The following is a 25,722-nucleotide window of genomic DNA, read 5'->3' on the forward strand; positions in this document are numbered from 1 at the left end:
ATCACTTGATACATGTATAACACCACATTCTCACGTGTACCATGACAGTTCTTGCATTTTTTTTCCTTCGGGGGGCAAGTGGCTGCTGTGGCCCCCCGCAATTCCAAATTTCAAAACAAGTTCAGGTTCCCCAAAGTAGGACAGCACTTTGAGAACAGGAACGATGGCACATCCAAACTCAAGTGCAGGGTGAGTATTCAGTCCCTTCGATCCTTTCTCTTCAGCCACCTGCCAAGGCAAGGTTGTGTTTTGCTATTGCCAATTTCCAGGGGCGGGAGGGACTTACTGCCAAGCTTTTTAAAGTCAGGTTATTTTGAATGACACAATTGGATGATAATGAGACTCCAGCTGAGACATTTATAGATGGTGCTTTTCTTTGTTTGTGGATTGCAAAAATGGCTCATCATCGAAAACAAAAGGGACAGAAAACTAGACTGCGTAACTCTCAGGAAATGGTACTTGACCTTGTAGCGGCTGTCATAATTCGCTGCGTTGTAAGAGTCTGAAATTAGTCATTTGTTTACCAGTTACAGACGTCTATAAAAGAGTGGTGGGCCAAAGATTTAAAAAAAGGGGTTCTGGGGACGAATCGTGAAGGTTTTGTGCCAAGAAAGTCTTCAATTAGGAAATGTCATCACCGAGCTCTACAAAAGAAAGGCAATGTAGTGAATTAGTAATGGCATTAGTTAAAAGTAAGATCCCTGCTGAGTATTCTCGGTTAGAATTAATCTGTGTGTGCACATGAATATATTAAAATAAGGTAAAGCATTCAAATTGAACATGAATTCATATTTAGTTTTTAAAGTTTTAAAAATGGAGTTTATTTAGAAAGTGGTGTATGAGTAAAACTTCAGGATCGGGGTTAAACTGGGGACTGCATTCATTTAATTTTGTACTTATCCCTTTTTTAGTGGGTTTTGTGTGATGCTCGATTGCTGATTGTCATTTAAATCAGTCATTTAAGCTCTTCCATGAAAAAAAACTAAAAGAAAAATCAAAGGACGTTTGTTTTATTCAAGGATATCTCCCAACTGAGTCAGAGGAAATGCAGTAAAGCATGATAATGTTTCATTGTATGACTTCAACAACAGTCACAAAAAAAATACACTTTTCTTCTAAGTGCTATTCAGACAAGAATACTTGGCATTGGTAAATGAAATCCTTGCAGGACAAAATGTGAAATGGATTTCAAAGTGACACATTCTAAGTGCCAGCTACCACACAACCCTTGAAACTGAAATGAAAAAGGTAAGCTGCCACGCATTATCCCAGTTAAAGAAATACACATTACTTTTTCCTTTTGTTATTGCGATGTAAAATATAATTTCCAGGTTGGGAGAGATCAGTAGCTTGTGTTGCCATGTTCTTGGAACAGATTCTCCCTGTTCAATAATAACGTCTGTCAGGAAAAGGAGAAGCAGCAGGTAATTTGTTATCATTTTCTGCCCTGTGTGTCATTAAGACAGAAGTCATGATTTGTATTTGGCACCGTTTCAAGGAGACTTGTGTAAGTAAGGCACTAATAGCCCCCCATCACATGGGTTTATGGGTTAATATGTAAAGGATATTGTCAGGATTCTCTTCTATCCATGCTACAGCTGAATGAAAGAATAGATCTGAATCTATAATAGTACTAAGATGTTCAAAACTAAATAAATGCAGGGTCATAAAAGGTGATAGCCCTAAAGTTGTATACCATTCATGAAATGCATAATCAAACTACTGCACAATTCAACGTGCTCATCTTTATTTATGAGAGTTGTAAAGGACACTGTTCAGGGCAATTAGCTTTGGAGCCTCCTTTTATCAAGACTAATGCGAAACAGAATCATTGCTGTGTGTTTTAATCAGAATTTTGTGCTGTGAGTGTCCATCGATCCCTGAAAAAAAAATGCATGTCCACACAAAAACCTACAGGTGGATTTAAAGTGATTCTTGAGTTAAGTGCACAAGACAAACGCATGCATCAGAAAGGGCTCGTTTTTCTAATGCACGCCAAAATAAAGACCAACGCACCAAGATGCGCCTCCAGAAAACAGCAAAACCGATACATTACATAAAGCAAGCCTGGATGCGATCGCTTTGCCGTAATAATCTACGGGACCTGCATAGTTTCTCTTATGGAAATAGCAACAACGAAAAGACTGGCATACAGTACTAAAACGAGAATCCAGCAAACGACACAAAGACTGAAATCATTAGTAGATGAATCAAAAAGACGCGCGCACACACACGCACACAACCGACAGCAGCCCCAGCCCCTGTCAACAAGATTGCTATAAAAAGCTTTAAAATGAAACGCTAACCAGCCACTTTCTTTCTTCCAGCAGCACGGACATACCGCTTTTGATTTGACTCTAACCATTGCTGTGGAAACTGTTTATTCCCCCTTATCAAACTTGAGAGATGCGCAATACTTGTTCTTTGCCCAAAGGCGCGTAGTTCTCAGTTCTCCTCCGGTTCAGCTTGAGGACAGAGGACGGAGGACAGAGGACAGAGGACGGAGGACAGGGCATCATCCCCAGGTCTGTGCGGGACAGCGCGCTGCAGCACCTCGACTGCAAGGTATATGGATTACATATCGTTACAAACCAACAGGCTGCGGGATATCTGCCACATTTCCATTCTGATTCTCATGTGCGTTGCGGTGTCTTCTTTTTAGGGATCCTTATTTCAATTTTTGTAGTGCATGTTGGTTGTGGACGCATGAGTATGAAAAGGTGCATTATTATAATGTGTGTTTTTTGTGTGTGTGTTTGAAGGCGGTTTTGCAGATGGGGGGCAGCTCGCGCTATAACGGCTCGAGCGCCGCGCAGCCGCCGTTGCTGGTGGACGCGTGGCTCGTGCCGCTGTTCTTCGCGCTGCTCGCGCTGCTCGGGCTGGCGGGCAACTCGCTGGTCATCTACGTCATCAGCAAGCACAGGAACATGCGCACCGCCACCAACTTCTACATCGGTAATAACACAGCGGCGCACACCTGCAGAGCTCCCCCGCTTCTGCGCCTTCATCTCCGCGGTGTTTAAATGGGTTATTTTAGACCTGCGTGCTGTTCTGTACTCGTGTGGCTTGTCTGTAGGGACTTTTCTGATGTGTGGACTACCTATGCTACTTTGATTCACTTTTCTGCAATGCTATGATTTTAAAAAGCAAAGGGTCTGTGCATAATTGCAGTTTTACTCACAATCCCAAACAGACAGATCGCAGTCCTTATTAGCTCCAGGATAACTTGCCTCCAAGTAAACAGCCTTTCATCTTTTCGAAAGTGATTATTTTTATATATATGTACTTATTGGCAGGGCCATTTCAACCACAATAACATGTTAAATTAAGTTTTGGTATCAGCTCTGACTTTTTTTTTTTCCCCTCTAGAAATCAGTTTACTTTTGACCCAATTCGAAACTGAGGATGATCAAAAGGCTCTGTCTCTGAAACATACATCTCCAGGGTCAAATTAAATATTGAACCACAACACAATCTGTGCTATTGGAGTTACAAAAAACAAAGCCAAGCAGAAACAGATGAGTGACACGACCTTGATCTCAGCTGCGGTACCCTTGCCAATACAAGGCATATGCTTTGATTTTCTGATCTGAACGTTAAAGAGAAACCTGTGTTTTACTGAAGTCTGATGCATAAAAATTGAGCTATAGCTTGTTCAGGCTTTTTCTCTCTCTTTGAAATATCATGTACAAAGCCAGAGCTGCTGATATGTATTATTACATTATTATTTATTTTTTAGTATTTTCTTGGTTTAGTATTTTATATTTCCCTCTAGTTGCAAATAAGGGGAACCATTTCACCACCACGCAGAGAGTCAATAATGGACTCTCTGAAACTGTAACCTTGTCTTTACCTTCCCTAGCTAACCTGGCAACCACAGACATCATCTTCCTGGTGTGTTGTGTGCCCTTCACTGCCATGCTGTACCCCATGCCCAGCTGGGTCTTCGGGGAGTTCATGTGCAAGTTCGTCAGCTACATCCAGCAGGTGAGGATATCCCTGCCACCCCATAGCGTCCATTCAGCCTGCAGATGCTGGGTTTAAGTCCTGGGTCAAGTGCTTGACAAGCACTTGAAATCTTTGGACTGGTCTGTAGGTCTAATGAAGGCATTGTCATAGTCTAGTGAAATGGGCAAGTCTGGGGTTTTACAAGATATGTATGGATATATGTATGGATATCTTTCTCTTGGGATCTGCAAGATCCAAAGTGTCATGGCGGAACAATGCTTGATTTTTAAGGAATTAACTCTGATGATACCTTAGACTGTAGACTTAGTCCTAGCTTTTCTACCCTTCCATGGACATAAACAAGCATCAGAGAGCCACATACACACTTCATTCACTATGTTGGCTTTGGCTCTCAGTGGAACATGTCAATTTAGGGTATGTCCAAATTATAGTGATTCATCAGAGAAAATCCTGTGCCCTCTGCCCTCTGCCCAGCCCGGCAGGCCTGGCCGCTCTCTCACACGGTGTTTTATTTCAGGTCTCTGCTCAGGCCACCTGTGTGACTCTGACTGCGATGAGTGTGGATCGCTGGTATGTCACCGTCTTCCCCCTGCGCTCGCTGCGCCGCCGGACTCCCAGGATGGCTACTGCCGTCAGCCTGGCCATCTGGATCGGTGAGGGTCTTCTCAATGGAAAACCCCCAAAATTAGGGTTTTATCCATACAATACGGTACTACCATGCAGGTGCCAATATCTCGAGGTTGGTGGTTCTATTTCCCATCATTTCATTGTCCTGCCCTTTGAACCAATGTAATTTTACATCAAGCGAATGGCTAGCTCGTATTAGTTCAGGAGCTGGAATGAAAACCGTTTATCTTGTTGGTTGCTTATGGTCCAACCTGTAGGCACCAATGACTTTCATACAAATGTCCATGCTTTTAGTCAGTAGTGGGTAAAACTGGTCCTAGAAGGACGTTTTCCTGCACGTTTGTAATGTAGTTTAGTTCAGTAAAGGAATGGTTCGGTTAAGTATTGAAGAGTTGGGGTGGAACACAAACCAGAAAGCACTGTGGGGCCTGCAGGGCTAGGGCTGTCCACCCTTCTTAAAGTGAACAAGTCATTCTGCCCCCATAGTGGCATTTATCTGTGACTTGATTAAGATGTGTATTGCACCACTGTGTTGTAATGGGTTGTATGTTTATAAGTCCTGAACAAGGAGGTCGGCAGAAAAATCAATAATGAAAAGTTTACAGTGGCATTCAATTAGGTAGTCTGCAGGAAGAGATCAAAACTGAAATGTTTCTTCTTAGTGGTGGCTCACTCACGGAAAGTACTTTTTGGGCCTGTCATCCACTACATAATTCACCTATCCAGCTGGGAACAGTTTTCCTTCTGTAGAAAATGTCCTGTAACATCTAATGAATACGTTGCCAGCCTATCATCCAAGCTACTTGCAGTGTGGACGTCAGACTAAGTGGTTCTTAATGGGATCTGTGATAAATGCTTTAACAGCAGCAAAGAGTTTTCTTGAGTCCTGCTATCCTATAGGAGATGTCAGGGTGACAATTTCTAGATTGATGGATTCTGTGGAGCTTGCAGCTGATGGATGCTAAGAGCCATTGAACAGAGTTCTTGATTCAAGCAGCGGTGGGTAATACTTTCACTTTGCCAATGATTGCAGTCCTGGCTCCTGGTTTGAACTCAAGAACTCTTTTCTGCTTTCCCTCTGTAGATTGAATAACAACACGCTGAGTCACCTGAACGGCTCGTTGGATTAAGTCTGAAATCCTATGTAGCTCTTCTATTGCAGGCTGAAGGGCAACTGACTGCCTGACTTCCAGGTGCTGGTTCAATACTGGCAGGCTGCTGCTGAGTCCGATGGGAATCTGTTTTACCAGCTGCATAAAAGCTACTGCTTTCATTGCACAGGTGTCACGTTGACAGGGCGGGGCAGCATAGTGACGCAAAATACCTGTTGATCCAGTAACACCTGTCAGGTGTCTCCTAGGCTGAATTTGCTCTTATATGTGTAGGACAGCCCTGGAAATATGTTTTCACACATTTGTCTACTGCCAAGACTCCAGAGTTTCAAACACTCCTCTATCTCACATTCTCTCCCTTCCTGTCATCCCATTCCAGGGTCTTTCCTGGTGTCCGTGCCTGTGCCTGTGTACAGTAGAATCACTGAGGGAGATTGGTATGGCCCACAGGTCTATTGCACAGAGAGTTTCCCCACTGCGTCCCACGAGAAGGCCTTCATTCTCTACAACTTTTTGGCTGTCTACCTGCTCCCTCTGGTGACCATCTGTGTGTGTTATATGGCCATGCTCTACCAGATGGGTCACCCCACTGTGGAACCCATAGACAATAACTACCAGGTACCCAATACCATGTCTTTGCATGTTCATCTTGCTTTTCAGTGTTCTGTGGTGTCTGTTCTGTGCAATGCTTTGTTGGCACTGGTTTTTGTCCCGCTGCTTGACAGTGCCAACAGGAATAGCCTCTGGAAAGGCGTAGGTGGTCCAACTCTTAACTTGCTCCCATTCCTCCCACAACCCCAACCCCAACCCCCTCCCTCTCAGCTGCAGTTCCTGGCTGAGCGCTCGGAGGCGATGAGGACCAAAATCTCGCGCATGGTGGCCGTGATAGTGCTGCTGTTCATGCTGTGCTGGGGGCCCGTGCAACTGTACATCCTTGTGCAGGCCTTCAGCCCCCACTTCCAGCGCAACTACTCCACCTACAAGCTGAAGATCTGGGCCCACTGCATGTCCTACACCAACTCTTGTGTCAACCCCATCGTCTACTCCTTTATGGGTGCCAACTTCCGGAAGGCTTTCAAAAAGGCCTTCCCTTGCGTCTTCAAGCAGCGGGTGGCTGTTACCCGGCCGCCCCACGCCACGGCCAACACCGAGATGCACTTTGTCTCCTCGGGTTCCTAGAGATTCTTGGATTGGCATTTGTTTAGTAGCACATCATCATGGGAAGACTTCCCTCTTCCATACGTCTGTTCTTCAATTTCAAACCAAGCTCTCAATCTCTGCATGGAACCATTTATTGGCCTACTTAGTCTAGATCCATGCTATATTTACCTACTGTCTGAATAAACCCATAAAACCAAACATTGGGGGACATGGGGAGGGGACACACACACTGCAGGTGAATGGAGTGATCTTGTACAGTTGATATGGTCCTAACAGTGTTTTTGTGAACAGCATGCATCGTGACCTGTTACTACAATGGGATTTCTGAACTATCTGGATCTAATCCTGTATAAGTATAAAACATGTAAATCATGGTGTCAGTGATCTAATACTGATGGGCGCAAACCCAGAAGGCTTTGAGAACTGAGCAGGATGAATACTTGGGGTTCTGAGCACAATGTAACTCTTGTAACTTTTCCAGTGGGATGTCTGTTAGACTAACTGGTTTTCAGAATACTTTTGTAGTGTTTCTGTGTTGAAAAATAAGACTTTCTGGTCTCCCACTATGAATCCTGATACGAACTGCAAAAAGATGGCAGTTTTGGAGAGGGTTCACACCTGCTATTTTAAGAAGAGGTTTTTCTATTTGTATGATATTAGTGTATTTATTTCAGTCCCTTGATGTATATAAAATATGGTGGTTTGTTTTATCTCCATTAAATATTGGGAATACTTATTACTTTCTAAGAAAAGGTTAGCCTGTCGTATTCAACAGCGTCACTAGAGGGCTCTGTAATACTGCAAATAATCAAATTGTGGACTACTACAGAAATCTAAGGTCATGCTTTGCATAAAACTAGATGGCTTTAAATTCACATTTTGTTTGGTTGCGGAAAGCATACGTCTCTGAATGACCACGTATCACTGGGGAACTAGAGGGTGGTGCTTCAAGTGGGAGGGGGAGCTCCTGAGAAAGGCCATCACAGATACAGTGCCCTGCAGTAGGAATAGATTAGAATAGTGACTTGACATTTAGACAATTTTGGGTTAATCCGTGGCTCAATGTATATGACTTTGAAATGTATTTTGAAACTGAGATAAAGTCAGTTGATCACAAACGCAAACAAACTCGCTGACATCGATTTATGGATATTAGGTAAACAAGTACATGCGGCGTGTCAGGTATAGCATTCATTATTAATAAGCGTTTAGGTTTCTGTCTCTCTTTAAAGGTATCCGCATTTGTTATTCTTCACAAAGCCTGCTGTTAACGATAGTCATTAAGTGTGCCACCAATGCAGCAGCACGAATTGTTTGCACGGGTTAAATTACTGTATTGTAATGACGTCAGCAGGTGGATATTTGCCCATGGAAATTGATCTGGAAAGACATGATCAGCCAAAGCGTGGTTCTAGTGTGTATTTTTGGCGGATGTAGCATCCTTTAAAAAAAATATTTTAAATAGATCGTGTGTTTTATTGTTTAGGAAAATGTGTTCCTATAAATACTTCGCAACAATAGATCTCACTTCATAATTAAGTATTTATTACACTAATAAGCAGAACGACATTCTCTGCTCTCCATATCCAAAAGTCCAACAAAGGTGATATTGGAAACAAACAAATACTTGTAATTGTATTCATTTGCAAGGCGACACACTGTCCGTGCTGGAGACATAATCTGGCACCTGTTATGACACACTATTTGGCTGACAAACTTTATAACCTGCAACAGTTAAAACAAGTAATGCGATATCCCATGTGGAACAATCTGTTCCCGAACAAGCAGGCAAAGGGCCAGCAGGTGTCCCGGTCGCGTCCTCAAGCCACTGCGGGCATGGAGTGGCCATTAAAGCAGCACAACAGCTTTATACGCTTGATTCGTATTTCGCAGCCTCGGCTGTAATGTATCAAATACGCCTTAGTGTGGAAGAAGTCTATTTAAAGCATCGCTATTAGAGTTTGTTGGCATAAAATCAAAAGGGGCAATGGGGAGAGTTCAGCACTGCCCTGGCGGAAACAGAAGTTCAACAGAAGCCCGCTAAACAAGCCAATTAACCAATTAACACGGTGCAATCTTGTTATACATACAATTCCCTAGCCCTGTGCAGTAGTAGTTCACCACGCAGCTTGTTGAATACAATGCTGCGTCTCCTACCAATGAAAGTCCTTATTCTCGATTAAGTATTATACATAATCACTCAACTATCGTTTTAGTTGAAATCGCGTGTTACAGATTACCTAGTGTCATTAGAATAGATAAATAAATAATAACCCTGTAACAGAAGCCTTACAAACTCTACCCATAGATGACCACTTCAATAATTCATCAAAGAGGCCTTTCAAATATTAATGCATCTGCAGTCAACGGCTGGGGCTGCAAAGACGTGCGTTGCGGGTGTGTGCCTGTGTCTCAATCACCCGCCACCCGCCTGCGCAGACGGGTCAAATAATAGCCCAGAAATAGCAGGCGACATTTGATCGCGGATTGTAGCCGGAGCCCAGACAATACAACCTCTCCTGCAATCCTTCCATCATTCATTCATTCATTCATTCATTCATTCATTCGCCGCTTTTTTCTTTTTTGCGCACCTTGCACCGGCACCCACCGGGGCCCAAACGCGGCTCCCTGAAGGGACCGTCTCCCAGAGCGCACAGGGGGCGTCGGACAAGTCGCCTGTAAAGCGGGGGGAGCGCACAGACCGGGTTCATCCTCAAACACTTCCAGGTTTGTAATAAGAAAACGACGGCTTTTAAGGGTCGGGCAAAGGCAGCGAGTGGGAGGTGTATTTGCGCTCTTTTTCGGGGCTGCGGAGCCAACACCGGCTCTCCGTTTTGCCCGCAACTTTGCAGCGGGTTGTTTGCAGACGGCCCCTTGTCATCGGGGCAGGCTGGCCCCGCTGAATCAGAGGTTAGGAATTTGCATCTGATTGCTATTTGTCAACCAATGATGCGTCTCCCCGGCCGGGAGCACCGCCTTAGATCAGAAGGATTCAATGAGACTTCTCAATCAAGCCCCACTTTGGAAATCGAATTAGGCGTCTCCATCCGCAAGCCAGTCATACGAATTAAACGCTATCGATAATCGGCACCGACGCGGCATCACCCCGAAAGAGCTGCCGGTGAATGGCCAGGGAAATCAGGGATGTTTCTTCCGCTTCCCAAGAGTGCTAAACACAACGGAAGCTGATTTGGTAAGTTTTTTTTTTTAACCCTCAAGTCAAATCGTGGTGTGAACACATTTTAAATCCTCTATTTTGTCGTATGGTTGTTCTGTAAACGCGTGGTTTCCTCGGTGGGAACTAGTTTCAACTGTCAACGAGACGGGGCTTCAAAAACAACTACCGTTCGCAGATCGGACATGTTTCGATAATGTAAATAATGTTTCAACGAGCATAGATGGCGTGTTTCTGTCCGCCAGTTGAATTGAAATCTTTTAATTAATTTGTTTTGTAACCAGGGTCTAACTACGGTGTGGCAATCGCACCATATTCGATTCGCTGCTTCGTTACAAAAAAAAAAAGCACAAACTTAATTTAGTTTAATATTGAAATCGCACATACCAGACGTGATCGTGTTTTTAAGTTGGTATTCTCCCATTTGTTGATCTCGAAATGTGCTTCCTTTTTTACTGGAACACGGTTTAGTTATTGAAATGCATATATTCCGCGTACACTTATTTTGTATCCATTCGTTTGTATTCGTTCGATTTTGGAACGTTTCCGAATACCATTGGAATGACGTGCTTGCTGCCGGTGCTCCACTCATTCATTTATCCGAGTGTGTGTGTGTGAGAGAGAGACAGCATGCAACAAACGTTTTAAAAATAGTTTTTAAGACGAAACTTATGTTTGGCCTTACTAGTTGTAAGAAGAAATGTGCGTGAAAACGAATGCAATTTTCCAAAAGCTTCTATAGGGCTTTGCTTAGACTAAAACACTCCAATAAATATGAATGTGGACTCCGTTGCTGCATCCTGTGGGGTGTCCTATTCGATCAAACTGCTCTGGTGAATTGTAAGAGTTCAGTATTAATCCCTCTTCGGTTTGTGCCACTTTGGATGGGGTTTTATAAGCATGCCTCTGATTTAAATCTTTCTATTTCAATGCATACGCTTTCAATACACAATTTATGGGGAGAGTGCATATTAAACATTGAGGGCGTTTTATTTGTTACTTTTATTTTAAGGGAACGAAAACATTCCATTCATGCAGTACTACTTCATATTATATTAACTTTTTTTTTTTTTTTAATTGGGCATAGGTCAGGAAATTGGAAGCATAGTTGTAGCCGTATAATATGACCTAGTTGTAGTTGTACAAATATGTATGTTGACATTTCAATTCAGAAATATTTTCCTAGCTGAATGGTTATTATCGTTGCTGTCGTGGGTGATACAAAGTGTTTAGTCCTGTTTATGCGTGTTTGTACACATGCAAGCACGCACGCACACAGGCTTGTAGTGTGTGAGCAAATAACTTTGTAATCTGAATATAACATTAGACATGCGTGTGTGGTCAGGTTGAATATGCTGAGTTTCCAAGTGTTCACCTGCAGTGTTATGTGTACATGTCTTTATTTTGTAAGATTTGTCAAATGCACTGAAGTGTAACGAAATAAAACGAATTAAATAAGAGGGATTATTAGGGGCCGTTTATGTAATGAGACCTTTCGATATGGGGGATGGGTGCTAAAAAAAAAAAAAAGCAGATCTTCAGCAAACAAATCTAGAGCTGGATCTCGCTCAAGATTTGCACATCTGATGCAATCGATGACGTCCATTGATCGGAAATGGATTTTGCTATAAGTAATCGATACTTGGAGGACAAATAGAACAGCTGTCAGCACCGATCGACTCCACCTCCACCCATAAACAAACAAACAAACAAATGCGCTTTTCTAAACGTCTTGCAAGGACATTCTTTTTTTAATCTGTGTGTGTATATATACATTTATATACAATTTTCTGTTCACTAGAGTCGGGCTGTCACCTAAGACGTCTTTAGCAAAGGCTCTCTTTGACAGCCGACCTCTGTCTATAGTGAGGAGCGCTTAGGGGCAAAAGGGTAAATGTGAGGGTCAACTCACACAGAGTGGCCTTTATCTGTCAGCAAGGGCCACTGCTGTAAAACAGGGAGGGAAGGTCATTTGTTGGGGGTGTTTCTTGTCTGTTTGAAGCCCGCAGCACATCTTAACTTAATGTTGCCTCTTCTTGTTTGTTTTTGATGTCTAATAATAAAGGTCTACTTCCTGTCCGCTTAGCTGTACAATCCCAAATTTATAAACTGCAATTGGAAATTAAGTTATAACCACACAACCAGCTGCAAGTGTTTCTGTAAGATCCAAATGATAAAATCAATTGTTTGCTCGGGTAAGGCTTACAGTTTCTGCTATTGGCCCTTTCTATTTTATTTATTTTTAAATGCAAGCTTTTTTAATGTTGTTAGTCAACCAAGATGCTTGTATTTGTCAAGGGAAGTATGTTAGCTGAGGTGTGTTGAAGACCTCCCCTTAAAATATACGTTGATGCAGATTAACTTTGTCAAGCAAACAGTATAGTGGTTAGCTCATAAAGTATGTTTTGTTACTGCTTCCCCTTTTTATACAGGGAAATATGCCCTTTTAAAAGGAACAATGTATCTATAGACATGTGTCCCTGTGTGTTTTTTATGAATTCCTCTCGTATCACTACAGCATTTAACAGGAATCGCATCAATTAGAATGTCAAAGAAACATGTTAATTGTACTTGCATCATAGCATGTTGTTTCTTCTCTAACTGCTCGACTATATAGGACTATATAAGGAAATCTGAATGGGAATACAGGGGTATTTGTGAAGGAAGAGGTACTGATTGCCAAATGTTAGTTTTTGGTTTGTAGGGCTATACTGAATTTCAGCAACACTTCCGTTTCACAGCTAGGAACACTGTGTACAAATTGTAATAGCTAGGTTTCCTATGTCCACATGCAGTAGTTAGATTTTTTTTTTTTATTATTATTATTATTATTATTTCGAAAACAATTTTCAAATCTTTCTTTTCCACAGAAACTGTAGAACATGGGAGTCCAATCTGCTGGGTTTTGATCCAGCCCAGCTCTTGGCTCCTTAATTGGTCTAACTGAGCAATTATCTTGAATTCAACACTTTTCTCCAGACTCTGAAATGTTCAGTGTTTCGAGTCCTCAACAAATTGTAAAGGATTGGATATAAAACCAACATATTATAGTTTTAGATTAGCCTACCTGAGTTAATGACAACATTGAGTAATTGGGATCTCCTGTTGGAACGAAAAATGGAAGACACTGCAACCCCGAAGACCCAGTCCTCACAGGAACCGTATAGTGAAGAAACAGGAACTTAAATAATGCCCATGTTAGGGTAGGCTGACAAAGATCTCTACACACTTTCTCTAGATGTTTATTAGTTGAGCTGAATATGATTTGTTTAAAAGCAGGTATGTCAAAAGGGATTAGACAGTACTTTGCGATTGCCCCGCTGCTGTAACGTGTTTAAATGAAACCTCACTGACCGTCAAATATATCTGTAGCAAATTTCTTTTTAGTTATTGAATAATTCCAGGTGTTGTGGCGAAGACTGAAAGGCTCAACTCCCTGCTTCCCTGTGAGTCGCCATAGATGAGGGCATCTGATAAATAAATATTAGCTACACAGCTGTTCTGGATCCCAGTGAAGTTGAGCTTGTTTAGTTTGCATTGCACTGTACATTCCTGGACAAAGGTCGCAGCCCCTATCGTTTCTATGAAAAATGCTTTCCTGCAAGTAGATGACTCTGGATTTAGTTGTTAAAAATGAGATGCCCCATATTAAAGCTGTCATTCTTCAAACAACTGGTTTCAAATCTAAATGCCTGTCTGTACTTAGGAGTGTTCATTTTGTATGGTTGTAATCTCCGTATATATAAGCAGTACGAAGTTGATATTAATAGAATTTCCTGCCATCTGTAGAGGAGAGCGAAGGGGGATGGGCATAATATTTCACAAATGCAGCATTTCCATGAATGATTATTTAAAGTTACACACAGCTGGTCCAGTGCATCACCGAAACCGGTCCTGAAAACTTTCCATAGTACGGCTCAGAGTCCTAACCACCTTCAGTAGAACACATCTGTAATGAACTGTAATGGCTAATCAGGAAGTCGGCACAGACACTAGCTGCTCTGGCTGCGTTCGAGACTGGCCTGCACAAGCTGTGGTGCCATGTTTGTATCTGTCAGAAAGACTCGGGCAGACACCAAGGTCAAGGGTGAGCCTGTGTTCTCTTAAGCAAGATATGAACAGCTGTCTTTTGGTATTAGGACCGCAGGGAAATGCTTGTGTCCCACACGTCCTGAATTCCAGGATTGATAAGGCAGAATGCCGCGAGGGAGGTGATCTTCAATATTAGTTCAATGAAATGGTCACTTTCCGAAATATGAAAAATAAAATACGACGTGTTCAGTTCAATCAAGCCTCAATAAAGGAAAGAAGGGATGCCGTTTTTATTGTTCCGATTCTGAACAAACCGGTACAGACCTTCCTCCAAGACAGAAACAGTTTTCAGTTGAAGTTTGCGTCTTCAAACACACAAACCTGTTCTCGGGGCCACCTGCCCCTCCCCCATTGTCTCTTTATGTGTGTTTGTTTTTGCATAACAGAATACCGCTTTTTTTTTTTTTTAAAACAAGTTTTTGCATTTCCGAACTTCTTTGTACATTGGAGACCTGGAGCATTTTTTTACAGGGGGTGGGGAGGGTCTCATTTTGGTTTTACATCAATGGAGACTGCTGTCTAGAATTAATTTCACTTGCAATAGAAGGCACTCCAGTCCATTCAGAGAAAAATCGTCGTCAGAAAAGCATTGTTTTACCCCAATCAAATGCGTAAGTCTGCATATATTCCATGTGTTTTGATTATAAACCAAACCAAATTAACTTCTGAAATATCATACCATCCCAGGATCGTTCATAGAATTTCAATTTGCATTTTTACAGTCAAAACCAAATCTAGAATTTGCATAGTTTTTTTGCTACCAAAATTACACAAACTTTAATTGAATTTTAATCACTACCAAAATGCTTTTGCTGCCTTTTGTGTGCACTCGTCCAGTATCTTTCTGGTAGAGATCCTCTTTTCGACCCTTGCTTTATTTGGCTGTATTACTGTACATATTTATATTAAAATGTGTGGAGCAAGATGGTATGTTGAGTGTGTTTAAAAAGGCTTTGCCAAATCCCAATGTTGTGTACAAGTTGTCCTGGTTATTTCTTTTCATGCAAAACAGTGCTGATTTCTGGTTTTTAGTTGAGCAATTTTGACTTTCGATTAGCCTGGGGCAACCTGGATGTTTCGTTTCTCTGAAAACGAGATGATTACATTCCTGTAGCAGCCTTTTGGACACCTATCATTATCATGCTTATTCTGTTCCAGGAAACACAATCCAAAGAGTGTCATACTGAAGTTATGGGGAGTAGTTTGCAAGGGCGACATGGGGAACTTCGTCATTCAGTGTTTTTTTACAGGCGAAGATATGATTAGCCATTGTAATTGTGTTCTCGTGACTTAAAAAATCTGAGAAAACGTTTATCATCAAGATTTAGTTTTGCTTGAAATGATTACATTTGGACTGGGTAGGTGTAGCTATGGGGCAATTGCCAGAAAGCTGATCCCAAAACAGCATGGGGCGATTGTTACTACAGGGCTGTAGACTGAGGTGTGGTTGATCTTGATTTTTATCTATTTTTAAAGTAGTCCTCCAAGTATGAGGAATGTGCTTTAATCTCCCAGCCGAGAGAAGTAGAAATACTACAGGTAGATGAAGTCTGAAACTGATCAGTACTCTTCTATGGCTTTCAGAGGCATAGTTGAAACTGTGTGTGTGTGATTATTCAATCAAGGAAACACTCGGGAGCCATATTAGTGACGCACCACTGTGCCGGACAGGTAAAGCAGTAGCGCATCGCAGAGCCGTCATATCTCGGGAGATTTTTCTGTTCTAGCAGTCACTTAGATTTGCGAAATGCAATCCCAAGCCCTCTAGAGCAGCACCGACTCACAGAAAACTAACGACACGGTCCAGATCAATCGCCTAAGAAGCTGTGAAAATTCAGGTGACGGGAACCAGCTCAAAATAAACACGAGTTAAATGGGTTTGTGTGCCATTAACTTGCTTCGACCTGTGTGGGTGTCAATCTGTCTGAGAGGCTGCTGCTGTTGGACACGGACACATGAAGTCTTTGTGTTTTCTGTTCAGTGACTGATGCAGAAATGCCCCATTGCTCAGTAATGTGTGAGGGGGTGAACTGGGTGACTGCGATTTTTGGAAAATGAGATCTAAATGTCAAGCTTTGCTTTCACTCAAGTTCTGTGCTGTCCTGATTATTCGATTTACATTAAACATTGGTGTCTGTCATGATATGGCTATGGTTACCAGTCTTGTTTTTGATAGACTGCAGTCTTGTCTAATATTGACAGCCCTCCCTCCCCTGCCTAGCCCTAAAGTGTAATGTTCAGCAAAATCCAAAACGGGTCAACATTCCTGTTACTCCTGTCTGTCGAGCAGTTTTGCCCTCTCTAGATTTCGTTTTGCAAACTATTCTGACCCTCATTTCTTCAGGCTACAAACTGTAAATTCCACACAATGTATCCAGGAGTTCCTTGCATTTGTAAATTTGGTTTTATAAGTGCTGCTTTTAAAGTAAAATAAAGCAATGTGATTGAAACCTGGAGGGGATACAAAATTACCATCTTTTACACTTTTCAAAATTCCAGAAATGAGTAAATGCTTAATTTTTTATAATGGTATATAATGGTAGCTAAATAAATTTCAATTAATTATTAAGTAAATTAGGGGGGAAAAATGATTCATAGTTATTTGGTTTGATGTGATTTGATTTGCAGTGTTTCCCCCTGCATTTAATAATACTATATCTGTACTGAATAGTGAAAGTCTTCTCTACCAGTGCTTTACAGGGTTTGATCATCAGCGATGCACAAGTCATTTTCATTTGTCAGTCTTTCTCTCATCTCTTGGTCCTGGAGAGTGCCTTTCTTTCACGTTTGATAAGGGACCTCAGTCTTTGGCTGAAGACCTTAGTCTTGACAAAATAATCCAATAATTGGTTTACATAAGCGATGGAGGATAGTGCTGGATTTTAACTGTCACTATAGTGTCACTATAGTGTCACTGTGTGTGTGTGTGTGTGTGTGTGTGTGTGTGTGTGTGTGTGTGTGTGTGTGTGTGTGTGTGTGTGTGTGTGTGTGTGTGTGTGTGTGAATATTTTTTATTATGTACGTTTTCAATCTGACTGTGGCTGTGGGTGAGGACGTTTTGTAGGGATCAAGGGATCCTCTGCGAACCACAGTTCATTTCCAGGCCTTGATACTTTTCCAGACTGAACAGCAGATCGGAAGCTGTTGCTGATATATTCTGGGAAAGGATCCAAAAAAAAGAAAAATGCTCCTTGATTTGAATCAGACTGTAGCATTCCTGAATCTTCAGAAGCTAAATCTTGTCATTCCTCATTTTCCTTAATGAAAATTAGTTTTTTGTGTGTGTGTGTGTGTGTTGCTGGGTGACATCACAGCCTCAAATAAAGTCAAGATGTTCTTGGCTCCTCAGGAGGGCTGTAGAGGCGCTGTGTTGGCTCAGAGCTCTCCGGATTAGAAACGTATGGCTGGAGATCAAGTTGACTTCTTAAGGAACGAACCACACCTGATGAATAGCGTGCCTTGTTAAAGAGAGAGCTTCCGTCTCGCCCAGGAATGGCAGCTGGAATGCCAACTGAAGGAGTCTGAGCTTAGTAGTAATGTGCTTATTTTAGTTGCATTTATAAAACAATGACGTCCTGTATTCTACTTGCAGATCTGCAGCAAACTGAGAGCAGTTCTGTAGTTCAGTACACCCTTTTTAAAAAATGTAATTTGAATTTGGATTTGCCAGTTCTTGTAGCTCTAAATTTGGGATCACCAGTTGTCTTCATTACGATTTGCATGTTGGCATTGGAGAGCTGACGATGGGACATAGTCCTCTGAATTGGGCACTGTTAAAATATCTGCTTCTTTTCACACTGCGAGTTCAAAGTGAAGTAATCAGTGGGAAGCCCTACAGAGGGGCATCCTGATTTAAGCCATTGGTATCCGCATTATAGGGTCCAGCAACACCTTACTGACCACAGCCCCTTTATTTCCTGGGAATTGCTTTAATCCACCTTAAACTAAGATGACCCTAAGTTTAACAGAGTTTCATTGGCGGACACACACGTGGATGATTGTTCTCTGCATAGACACGTCAAATTGACTGTGATGTTGCCGCCATATGCAGAGAACGGTTCCTCCTCTGAAGAATAAAATGGCGTCTATAGCTCTTGACGGCTGCTCACCTTTCTGTTTCCGTGTGAAGCTGATGTACACATCCTATGGCAGCTTCTGAGGTTTGGCCTATCGGTCGCTGGTTTCCAATGAGCTTCTGTGGATGTGCAGTTTTTAGCTCCGTTTGATGAGCGACAGGAAGTGGGCATGTTCTCCAGTGAACCCCCTGTGAGAAAATGTATGGGGCCAGACTGAGAGTGTTGCATGGCGGCTTCTTGAAGGAGGTGAAACGGGAGCTGAAACAGGCGTATGAAGCAAGACTTTATATAACTTGCGTTCGTTGCAGAACAATATTGTGTAATTTTATTTAAGTAATTTATGTATTTATTTATGTAAGTTAATTTGCAAGCACATTCTGATTTTTGGCAGTTTCCTATAGGAAGCACACGATCATTCTTGAACCAAAAACTTGTATTGAACATTCAATATGTAAAGAAAAAAAATCTACTAACAATACTAAGTGTTTTCTCATAAGAAAATGTAATTTGCATTTTGGTTTTGAGTGCCCAAAAAGCTTTGAAATTTTAGCAGATGACTGCAATTTGCTGTACCTTGTCACCTGCAGAAGAATCTCAAATGGCCTGTATTGTATGTTATGGAGTTGTTTTGTCCTGATCACGTGATTGGTTTTTGTGTATGCCAGGATATGTCTCGAAGTGTTAAACTGTGTGAAGGACCAGTGTTTTTTTTTTTTTTGTTTTTTTTTCTCCATGGATTAAATATTCCTGTTTAACCTGTCCATCGAGCCATTTTGCCAGCTACATATTTCATAAGACAAATTGTTGGATGAAAATGAAAAAAAAACAGGAAGAACCTTGCATTGGAATCCTCAGAATCTGTAGCTTTAAGTGTTTATTTGAATGAAAGAAGCATGCATACAATAAAAAAGAAATTAAAATTTCCATTTCAATGCATACATTTCCTCTTGGAAATGTTGCCACATATGCAATTGAAATGTACACTTTTTTTTTTTTTTTTTAAACTAATAACCTTGTAATGTTTCTCAGCCACGTGTGTAGAGGGTTGTGAAACTATGTAATTTAGAAACAAAAACTAGAACCCAACCCCTCCCTTCTGAGTTTTGCAACAGTGAAGTTCTGTGGCCTTCGGCAATAGGGAACAATTCATTGGAGCTGTGGTCAATTGCAAGAACAATTATTATTGCTAACAAAAATGTGTTATTGCCGAATTACGACTGCACAGTGCATTTGCATTCAGGCAATGACTGGTTTTAACTTTGCGAGCGTGAGTAGTGAAAAAAGTTGAAAGATGAGGAAGGAAGCCAAACTTAGTTGTTTAGTTGTTTTAGGACTGTATATTCAGTGCAAAGAAGAAGAGGGGGAAAAAAACAACAACACTGGCAACGTCATGAGTTCTGAATTATGTGTCAGTGTGCCTGAGGAAGAATTGTAACTTGAGACCTGAAAAGAAAAGCAATGACAACAATCCAAACAAAAACGAAACCGAGCAAAATCAAGTCAGCTTTTTTTTTTTTCTCTCCCTCCTCTTGGCGCCCGGGATTTCCCAGACAGTGAAGTTTCGAGGTTTGGCCAGATTTCAGCTGCTCGTTTGCCAAACCCCGTATGAAAAGCACTGGTCTAGCAGACTGTTTGTGTTCTCGTGCCAATAAATTGAGATTTTGGCTCTGGGGCGGTCGGCCCTGCTGCTTGTGTGGGATTTCCTACTGTAGGCTGTGACGTGTGGCCGTGACTGTGACTCTCTCCTGATGCCATTTCACCCTTGTTGCCCTCTCGTGGTGCCAGAAATGATGTGGGCAACTTGTACAGACTTGGAAGTATGTTCTTTTATTTATGTAGCCCTTGGGCAAACTGGAGCTTAGTGACATAACTTTATGTAACTTCTTGGAGATTTCACGCCTTGATTTCCTGGCAAACCCTGCATGCGTTCATAGATATTTTATAGTAGGCAGTGAAAGATTTAGAAAATTCTGTCCCCTATGGTCCATCCCTAGTTGTATTTCAAGTCACGTTTTTTGCTTCACCCAGAAGCACCCATTGCTGTTTGCTGCGAGTATCTCTAGTCTGTTAACTGTAGAGAAGGCCGGTCATGTAAATTATTAAAGCTGAGAGCCTTGTGACCTCTCCCCTGCTTCAATAAGTTAGAGTAACAGTCTAGAACTTCATCATGGGATTTTAAAGCTGGTTAGAAGGGACTGGTATAGAAACCTCTCTAACCTGGGGCCTCAAGAGTGCTTTATTTATAATCGAGGCTGTAAAAGTTAGACTGATCCTGCCTAATGTAATCTGACACTATATATCCCGGCTCCAGGCGTTCCCAACAAAAGTGGAAAAACCAGAAGGGGCATCTAAATAGAAGGCCAGCCAGCATTCCACGAAACCTCCAATAAGAAGATCACTTGATTAAGATTAGTACAGGTTGCCAAGACACCGTTGATAGTCACGCTTCTCAGATTCACACAGATTCTGTGTTAGATTCTGCAGGAGGTTAGTGTCACAATATGCGGCTCTGCTGTGACCCCTGTTCAGCATGCGTCCTCGGTGGATGATGTAAGCCTTGCCAAACCGGTGTGTTTTTGTTGATTTTAAGGAAAAGCGGTGTGGGGGAGGGGGAGCATGACCGTTCGGCGCTAGATAAAGAGCTAGCAGCGGTTGGAGACACTTATGTTGATTGTCTCTGCCTGTGTCGTCATTTCCTGTTCCGAGTGTGTCCTCTGCCATTCAGCTGTTGCCGTTTGTGTTTGTGTGCAACTCTTGCAGCCCTTCCCCCCCAATAAAATTAAATATTTAAGCAAAAGTTTCCAGAAGACTGCTGCCTGGGAGGAGGTGGCTGACTGCATCAGAGTCAGTTGGCTTGCTGCTGGGCTGCTTTGTGGGTTGGTAATTTCTTGGTATGCTTGTACATGTAGGCTTCGTAATTCTGTTGCCGGGTGACAACAATGGTCTTGATTATTCTGAATCCTATAAACATCAATGAATATTGGTACGTTTACAGAGCCTGGCAAGCTGCAATCTGTCCACAATCAGCGAGGATACAGTTGAGCAGAAGCCCTTATTACAGATGTTCAGCAACCAAATCAATGGTCGTTGCAGATAAACCTCTATAATTACATGGTATTATTCCTGAATGTGAGTGATGCCTGGCCAGTAGCACCCTTGTATTTTCAATCAAAGCAGCGATTCGATTTTAATTAATCATTAACAATCTAAAGGAAAATGATGTCTGGGGCTTTGCTTTATATAGTAAAGCAGATTTTATTACCAGCACCTTGTTGCGCGGTGTAGTAAGATCTACTACATGTGATCTCTGAACCCAGAGATGTTTGGCATTACACTTTGATTTCCTCAAAAGGAAGACCAGGATTTCAAGGTGCCTTTAGAGAAACTTGATCAATAATCTCAACGTAAATATGGTCAAATTCAGTTTGGTCCTCTATTTACACTAAAACATGTAGTGCAATTGCTTAGTTGGTCCTGATTTTAATTTTCCTCCCAGGCCTCCATCCTGTTGCGTCCTTTTGACAATAGGACACAGAGATGTCTGCGTTTGCCGTATACAACATCTGCCAGTTGGATGCTCTTTTCTCATTTCAAGAAAAGCCAGCATTGATCCCACAGGCCTGGACGTCTGTAGAGGTTAATAACAGATAGACAGAGGGCATGACATCGTGGGTGGGGAGGAGTTGGGGGGGCTTCAAATTAGCCTCACTAGTGATTGGAGAGGCATGCAAGGTAGCCAGCTTTTAAACAGACCACCAGATGAAAGGGAGAAAAACCTCCTCTTGTCAGTCCTTTACTGATATTCTGTTATCCTAGTCTTAATTGCCCACTGTTTTTTGTGTGTGCTGCCATATGTCAGTCTTTAGTGGGGAAGGAAGTTCATCTTCTCCTGTCCTTGGAGAAATCTGTACCTGTAAGATGACCTTTGTGGCATTGGGACCCAAGCGGTCTTTGTGAGCTGCTTTCTAGGTGCATGACTAGCTGATTTACCATGTCACAGTCTTGCATCAAAGCAGGGATTTCCAGTCTTTGCTGTGCTCCTCGTTCTGTCAGGAGAGGGGTCTTTTACCGCACAAGCTAGTGGGGATTCCCTCTTGCCTGCCTAAGTGCTCTAAATGGCGTCTCTGTTGGCGCCACTAAACGAGAAATCTTTGTAAATGAAAATGACAGGCCCAGGGAGCCGAGAGTGAGAATCAATCGGAGGCACGGCGTGTTGCAGAAACGGCCTTGTCCATTGCGCAATAAGCAAGCAGATTAAAGGATTTATGAGAAGTGCAGTTGATTTTAGTAACCATGACCTCACAGCCAATTCCGCCCTGTGTGCAAGCTATTGTGCCTTCTTGGAGACCCACATCTTAACCATTTCCCTCTTTCTAAACAGCCTTTTTCTTTTTTCTGTGCAGTCAGAGTTAAAGGCAGATCTTTTGGTAGGGCTGCTCAATAGCTCACCAAGGCTTGAATTCCCTGGAGTTTGCCCTGCCACAGCTCGTGAGCAACGCAAGGTCACTTGCATAATAAAAAGGGGCGAAAAACTAACCGGCACAAAAAACATTAGGCAAAGTCCACTTCCCGGTCTCCGACCACATGTCCCTTGAGTTTAAGATATCTGTTATGTGCGATGCGAGATGAAGGCTGTAGGTCGGCCGGTCGGCAACTGTCTTCTGCCCATGTTTTTCTGATGTACTACTGGGGGGGGGGGGGACATGAGGAGTGTATGTATTTATTTATTTTTTACTTCTGTGACCTATTTGAAATGGCAAAGAGATGGTGTTGAGTTCTGATGGCAGGAGAGGCACACTGCGCTTGCTTCCTGTTGAGAATAGGAACCCAGTCTATGGATTTGTGGTGCCGGCAGCTTCAGGAGGGGAAGTGCAGGAGGCAGGAGTGGTGCACCAGTTATGAGTCGAGTGGCTCAGCCTTCCACGTGGCTGAAGAGCAGGCTGATTGTGTGGCTGCGTGCGTGTATACGTGGGTACGTGCGTGCGTGTGTTTGTGTGCGTCTTTATCTCTCTGGAATTAGACCCTCAGCTCTTTCCTTATCTCTCGTCCCTGTTTGTTCAGACTTCATAATCTTCCAGCTCTCCCCCTCCCAGGCTGCTGGTGTGGGCAGGGGGACTAGAATTAACCCTTTCAGCTCCCTTTTTAAATTTCTTTCCCAGTTTTCCATCCTCCTTTTAAGGTGGTACATCTGGTTCCTTATATCGCATATACTTTTCCCTGAACTCTCCCCATTGCTGTGACCCATTCATTGCTCAGGAGGCTTGGTTGTACCTGGAAGCTTTTGCTATTTATCCTCTTTTCTTGTTGCTGTATAGTCATCCCTTTATCTATAAATAACTTTTTGACGAAGATGAAAATAATTCAGATGAAACCGTGGGCACCCTCAGTCATGTGGTCTGGACTGGGTGGTTTCCAGTCCAAGATTGTTAGGTTGAAAATGTGCAGAGTCCTCACTTTGCGTACTCTTGAACAGCCACAAGGAGGAAAATCAGAATCGAAAATTGGGATAGATGTTAAAAATAAGCTTGAGATCTTTAAATTGAATTTAACCGGCTTGTGTTTTCCATAAAAGTACATACGATCATCTTGCAAACACTTCTGTTATTGGTATGAACAGCCCCACTGTTCCTGTGTTTCGTGTCTAACCCCGTCCCATTAATTCTCTGAAGATCTTAATGATTCCTTTAATTAACCCATCACCCACCTACCCACCCCCTTTCCCCCCCACTTTAGCTTTTTTTTAAATATATTTATTGAATTGTAAACAAAGTGGTTAATTTGATTTGGCCAATTTGGCTAATAAATCGATGATGCTCCTGTTCTCCCTCTGTAAGCCCCACACCGTCAGTTAGGTAAAAAATACAATGACTTTGAGAGCACGTGACCAGAGTGTGGCAGGGCCTGCCGGTAGATTTGCATCTGTAAATTCGGAGGCACAATGCTGACCTTTTATTCATCGTGATGTTTCGGTGTTAATCAGCTTGAAGAGTGCAGATAGTGTTCAATATCTGTTTCAACAAGTTGCACCTTGGCTAACGCCAGAGCCTTTTTTGATTCTCTATTTTGTCTTCTGCCTAAGAGTTCTTATCTGTTACTTGTTTTCACCTCAAGTATGCATCGTCATCTTCTGGATGGAGTAAAACAATAGTTTGCTTTGTACACGGCAGGCTTTATCATTTGTCACACACATTGTCACGGCCCCAATCAAATTTAAAACCGAGCTTTGCGTGGCACTGGATTCACTATAAACTTAATGCATTCTGTTTATCCACCCCTCCAGCACAGGGTGTTGTCCGTACTCTCACAAATTAAGTTCTCCCCATTGTGGGAGGCATCCATGCCCCCCCTGGCCAGATGGGTCAGTGAGTATAAGGGTGTGACAATGTTATCAGCATCTTGGCTAAACCAGCTGAGCCGCCCAGCTGAGTAATCTGTATAAGAGGTGCAGAAATAGCTTCTATTTGCATCTTAGTTTTTTTATACAACCTACTAAAAATTACCTTGTACCCTGAACTGTCTTAGATCTCCCTGAGATTTCTGGACACTGTCATTCGGTATTATTTGCAGGGTTGTGTATTCGTTTAAGATGCACATGCATGAGGTGCCAATCTATTTATTTGTGTGTGTGTTCTGTTTTTTTTTTCCTGCTTTTAAGAACATGCAATCTGATGTCTTGATTTGGTTGAAATATGGAGCAATGTGCCATGTTTAGGGAACATTAACCATACCACCATTTTAAGTTTTGTTTTGTGTAACTTTGGTTATTGTTTCGGTTTCTTTTTAGAGTTTAAAAAAGAAAAAAAAAAATGTGTGTGTATATATATACATATACATACATACATATACATATATATATATATATATATATATATATATATATATATGTATGTATATATATATGTATGTATGTGTGTGTGTATATATATATATATATAATTTCTTTTTAGAGTTTTTTTTTTTTTTCTATCAGAACGTGCCAGAAACAACTGTATTTAATATGCAAGATAAAAAGGCATTTCATTACAGAATAACACCTTACAATAATACAATTCACCTTGGGTTTGCAATCTATCACCACTCTCTCCTCATTTCTAATGCTTCACTAAGTTTGGCTTCTATGCAGTAACATAAGAAGTAGTGATTGGTGTGGTAGTTCATTATGGGAAAACCCAGAAACAAGAGTGATATTAATGCACTGTCCCTGTAGTTTGTTTAACAGGAGGTAGAATGATTATGTTAAAGTGCAAGACAATATATGCAAGGGGTCATTTTCAATACAAAGTAAATGTGCATTGCAGGTGCATCGTCCCACAGCACAACCATTGAACTTCAAGGATGACGTGTTCAGTGCGATGAAAGAAATACAGAATTAGGGATGGAGGCCCTTTCAGGGCTCGCAAAATCGCTAGCCCGACGTCCCGGTTTCCGTCTTTGCTAAAAGTCGGCGGCCGGAGCGAAGAGTAAGTGCGGTTTGTGGTTTTCTCCGGTAACGGCTGAGGAGGGGTGGGCA

The 25,722-nt window shown here is 42.0% G+C and overlaps 2 protein-coding genes across 2 annotated transcripts in view; both read left to right on the forward strand.

Annotated features, from left to right (window-relative positions):
• The first annotated feature begins 163 nt into the window (after positions 1-163).
• LOC136718562 (G-protein coupled receptor 54-like) lies at positions 164-7,528 on the forward strand. The gene is made up of 7 exons (XM_066696323.1): positions 164-189; positions 2,466-2,565; positions 2,763-2,955; positions 3,863-3,987; positions 4,487-4,622; positions 6,088-6,326; positions 6,531-7,528. The coding sequence occupies exons 1-7, from the start codon at positions 164-166 to the stop codon at positions 6,885-6,887; spliced, it is 1,176 nt and encodes a 391-aa protein (XP_066552420.1). The 3' UTR covers positions 6,888-7,528.
• A 2,259-nt stretch (positions 7,529-9,787) lies between these two features.
• Positions 9,788-25,722, forward strand: part of arid3a (AT-rich interactive domain 3A) — a 55,780-nt gene continuing 39,845 nt past the window's right edge. Inside the window, exon 1 of the mRNA XM_066695824.1 lies at positions 9,788-10,062. The gene's annotated coding sequence lies outside the window, so the exon portion shown is untranslated. The remainder of the gene's footprint in view (positions 10,063-25,722) is intronic.

The sequence above is a fragment of the Amia ocellicauda genome, chromosome 22 (genome assembly GCF_036373705.1).
Source record: "Amia ocellicauda isolate fAmiCal2 chromosome 22, fAmiCal2.hap1, whole genome shotgun sequence".
Classification (NCBI taxonomy): Eukaryota; Metazoa; Chordata; class Actinopteri; order Amiiformes; family Amiidae; genus Amia; species Amia ocellicauda.

Excerpts from the sequence above, each read along its gene's own strand:
- LOC136718562 (XM_066696323.1), top strand. The coding sequence starts at position 164 with ATGGCACATCCAAACTCAAGTGCAGG. Across the intron at positions 190-2,465 it reads CATCCAAACTCAAGTGCAGG|CTTGAGGACAGAGGACGGAG; the intron begins GTGAGTATTCAG and ends CCTCCGGTTCAG. Across the intron at positions 2,566-2,762 it reads TGCAGCACCTCGACTGCAAG|GCGGTTTTGCAGATGGGGGG; the intron begins GTATATGGATTA and ends GTGTGTTTGAAG.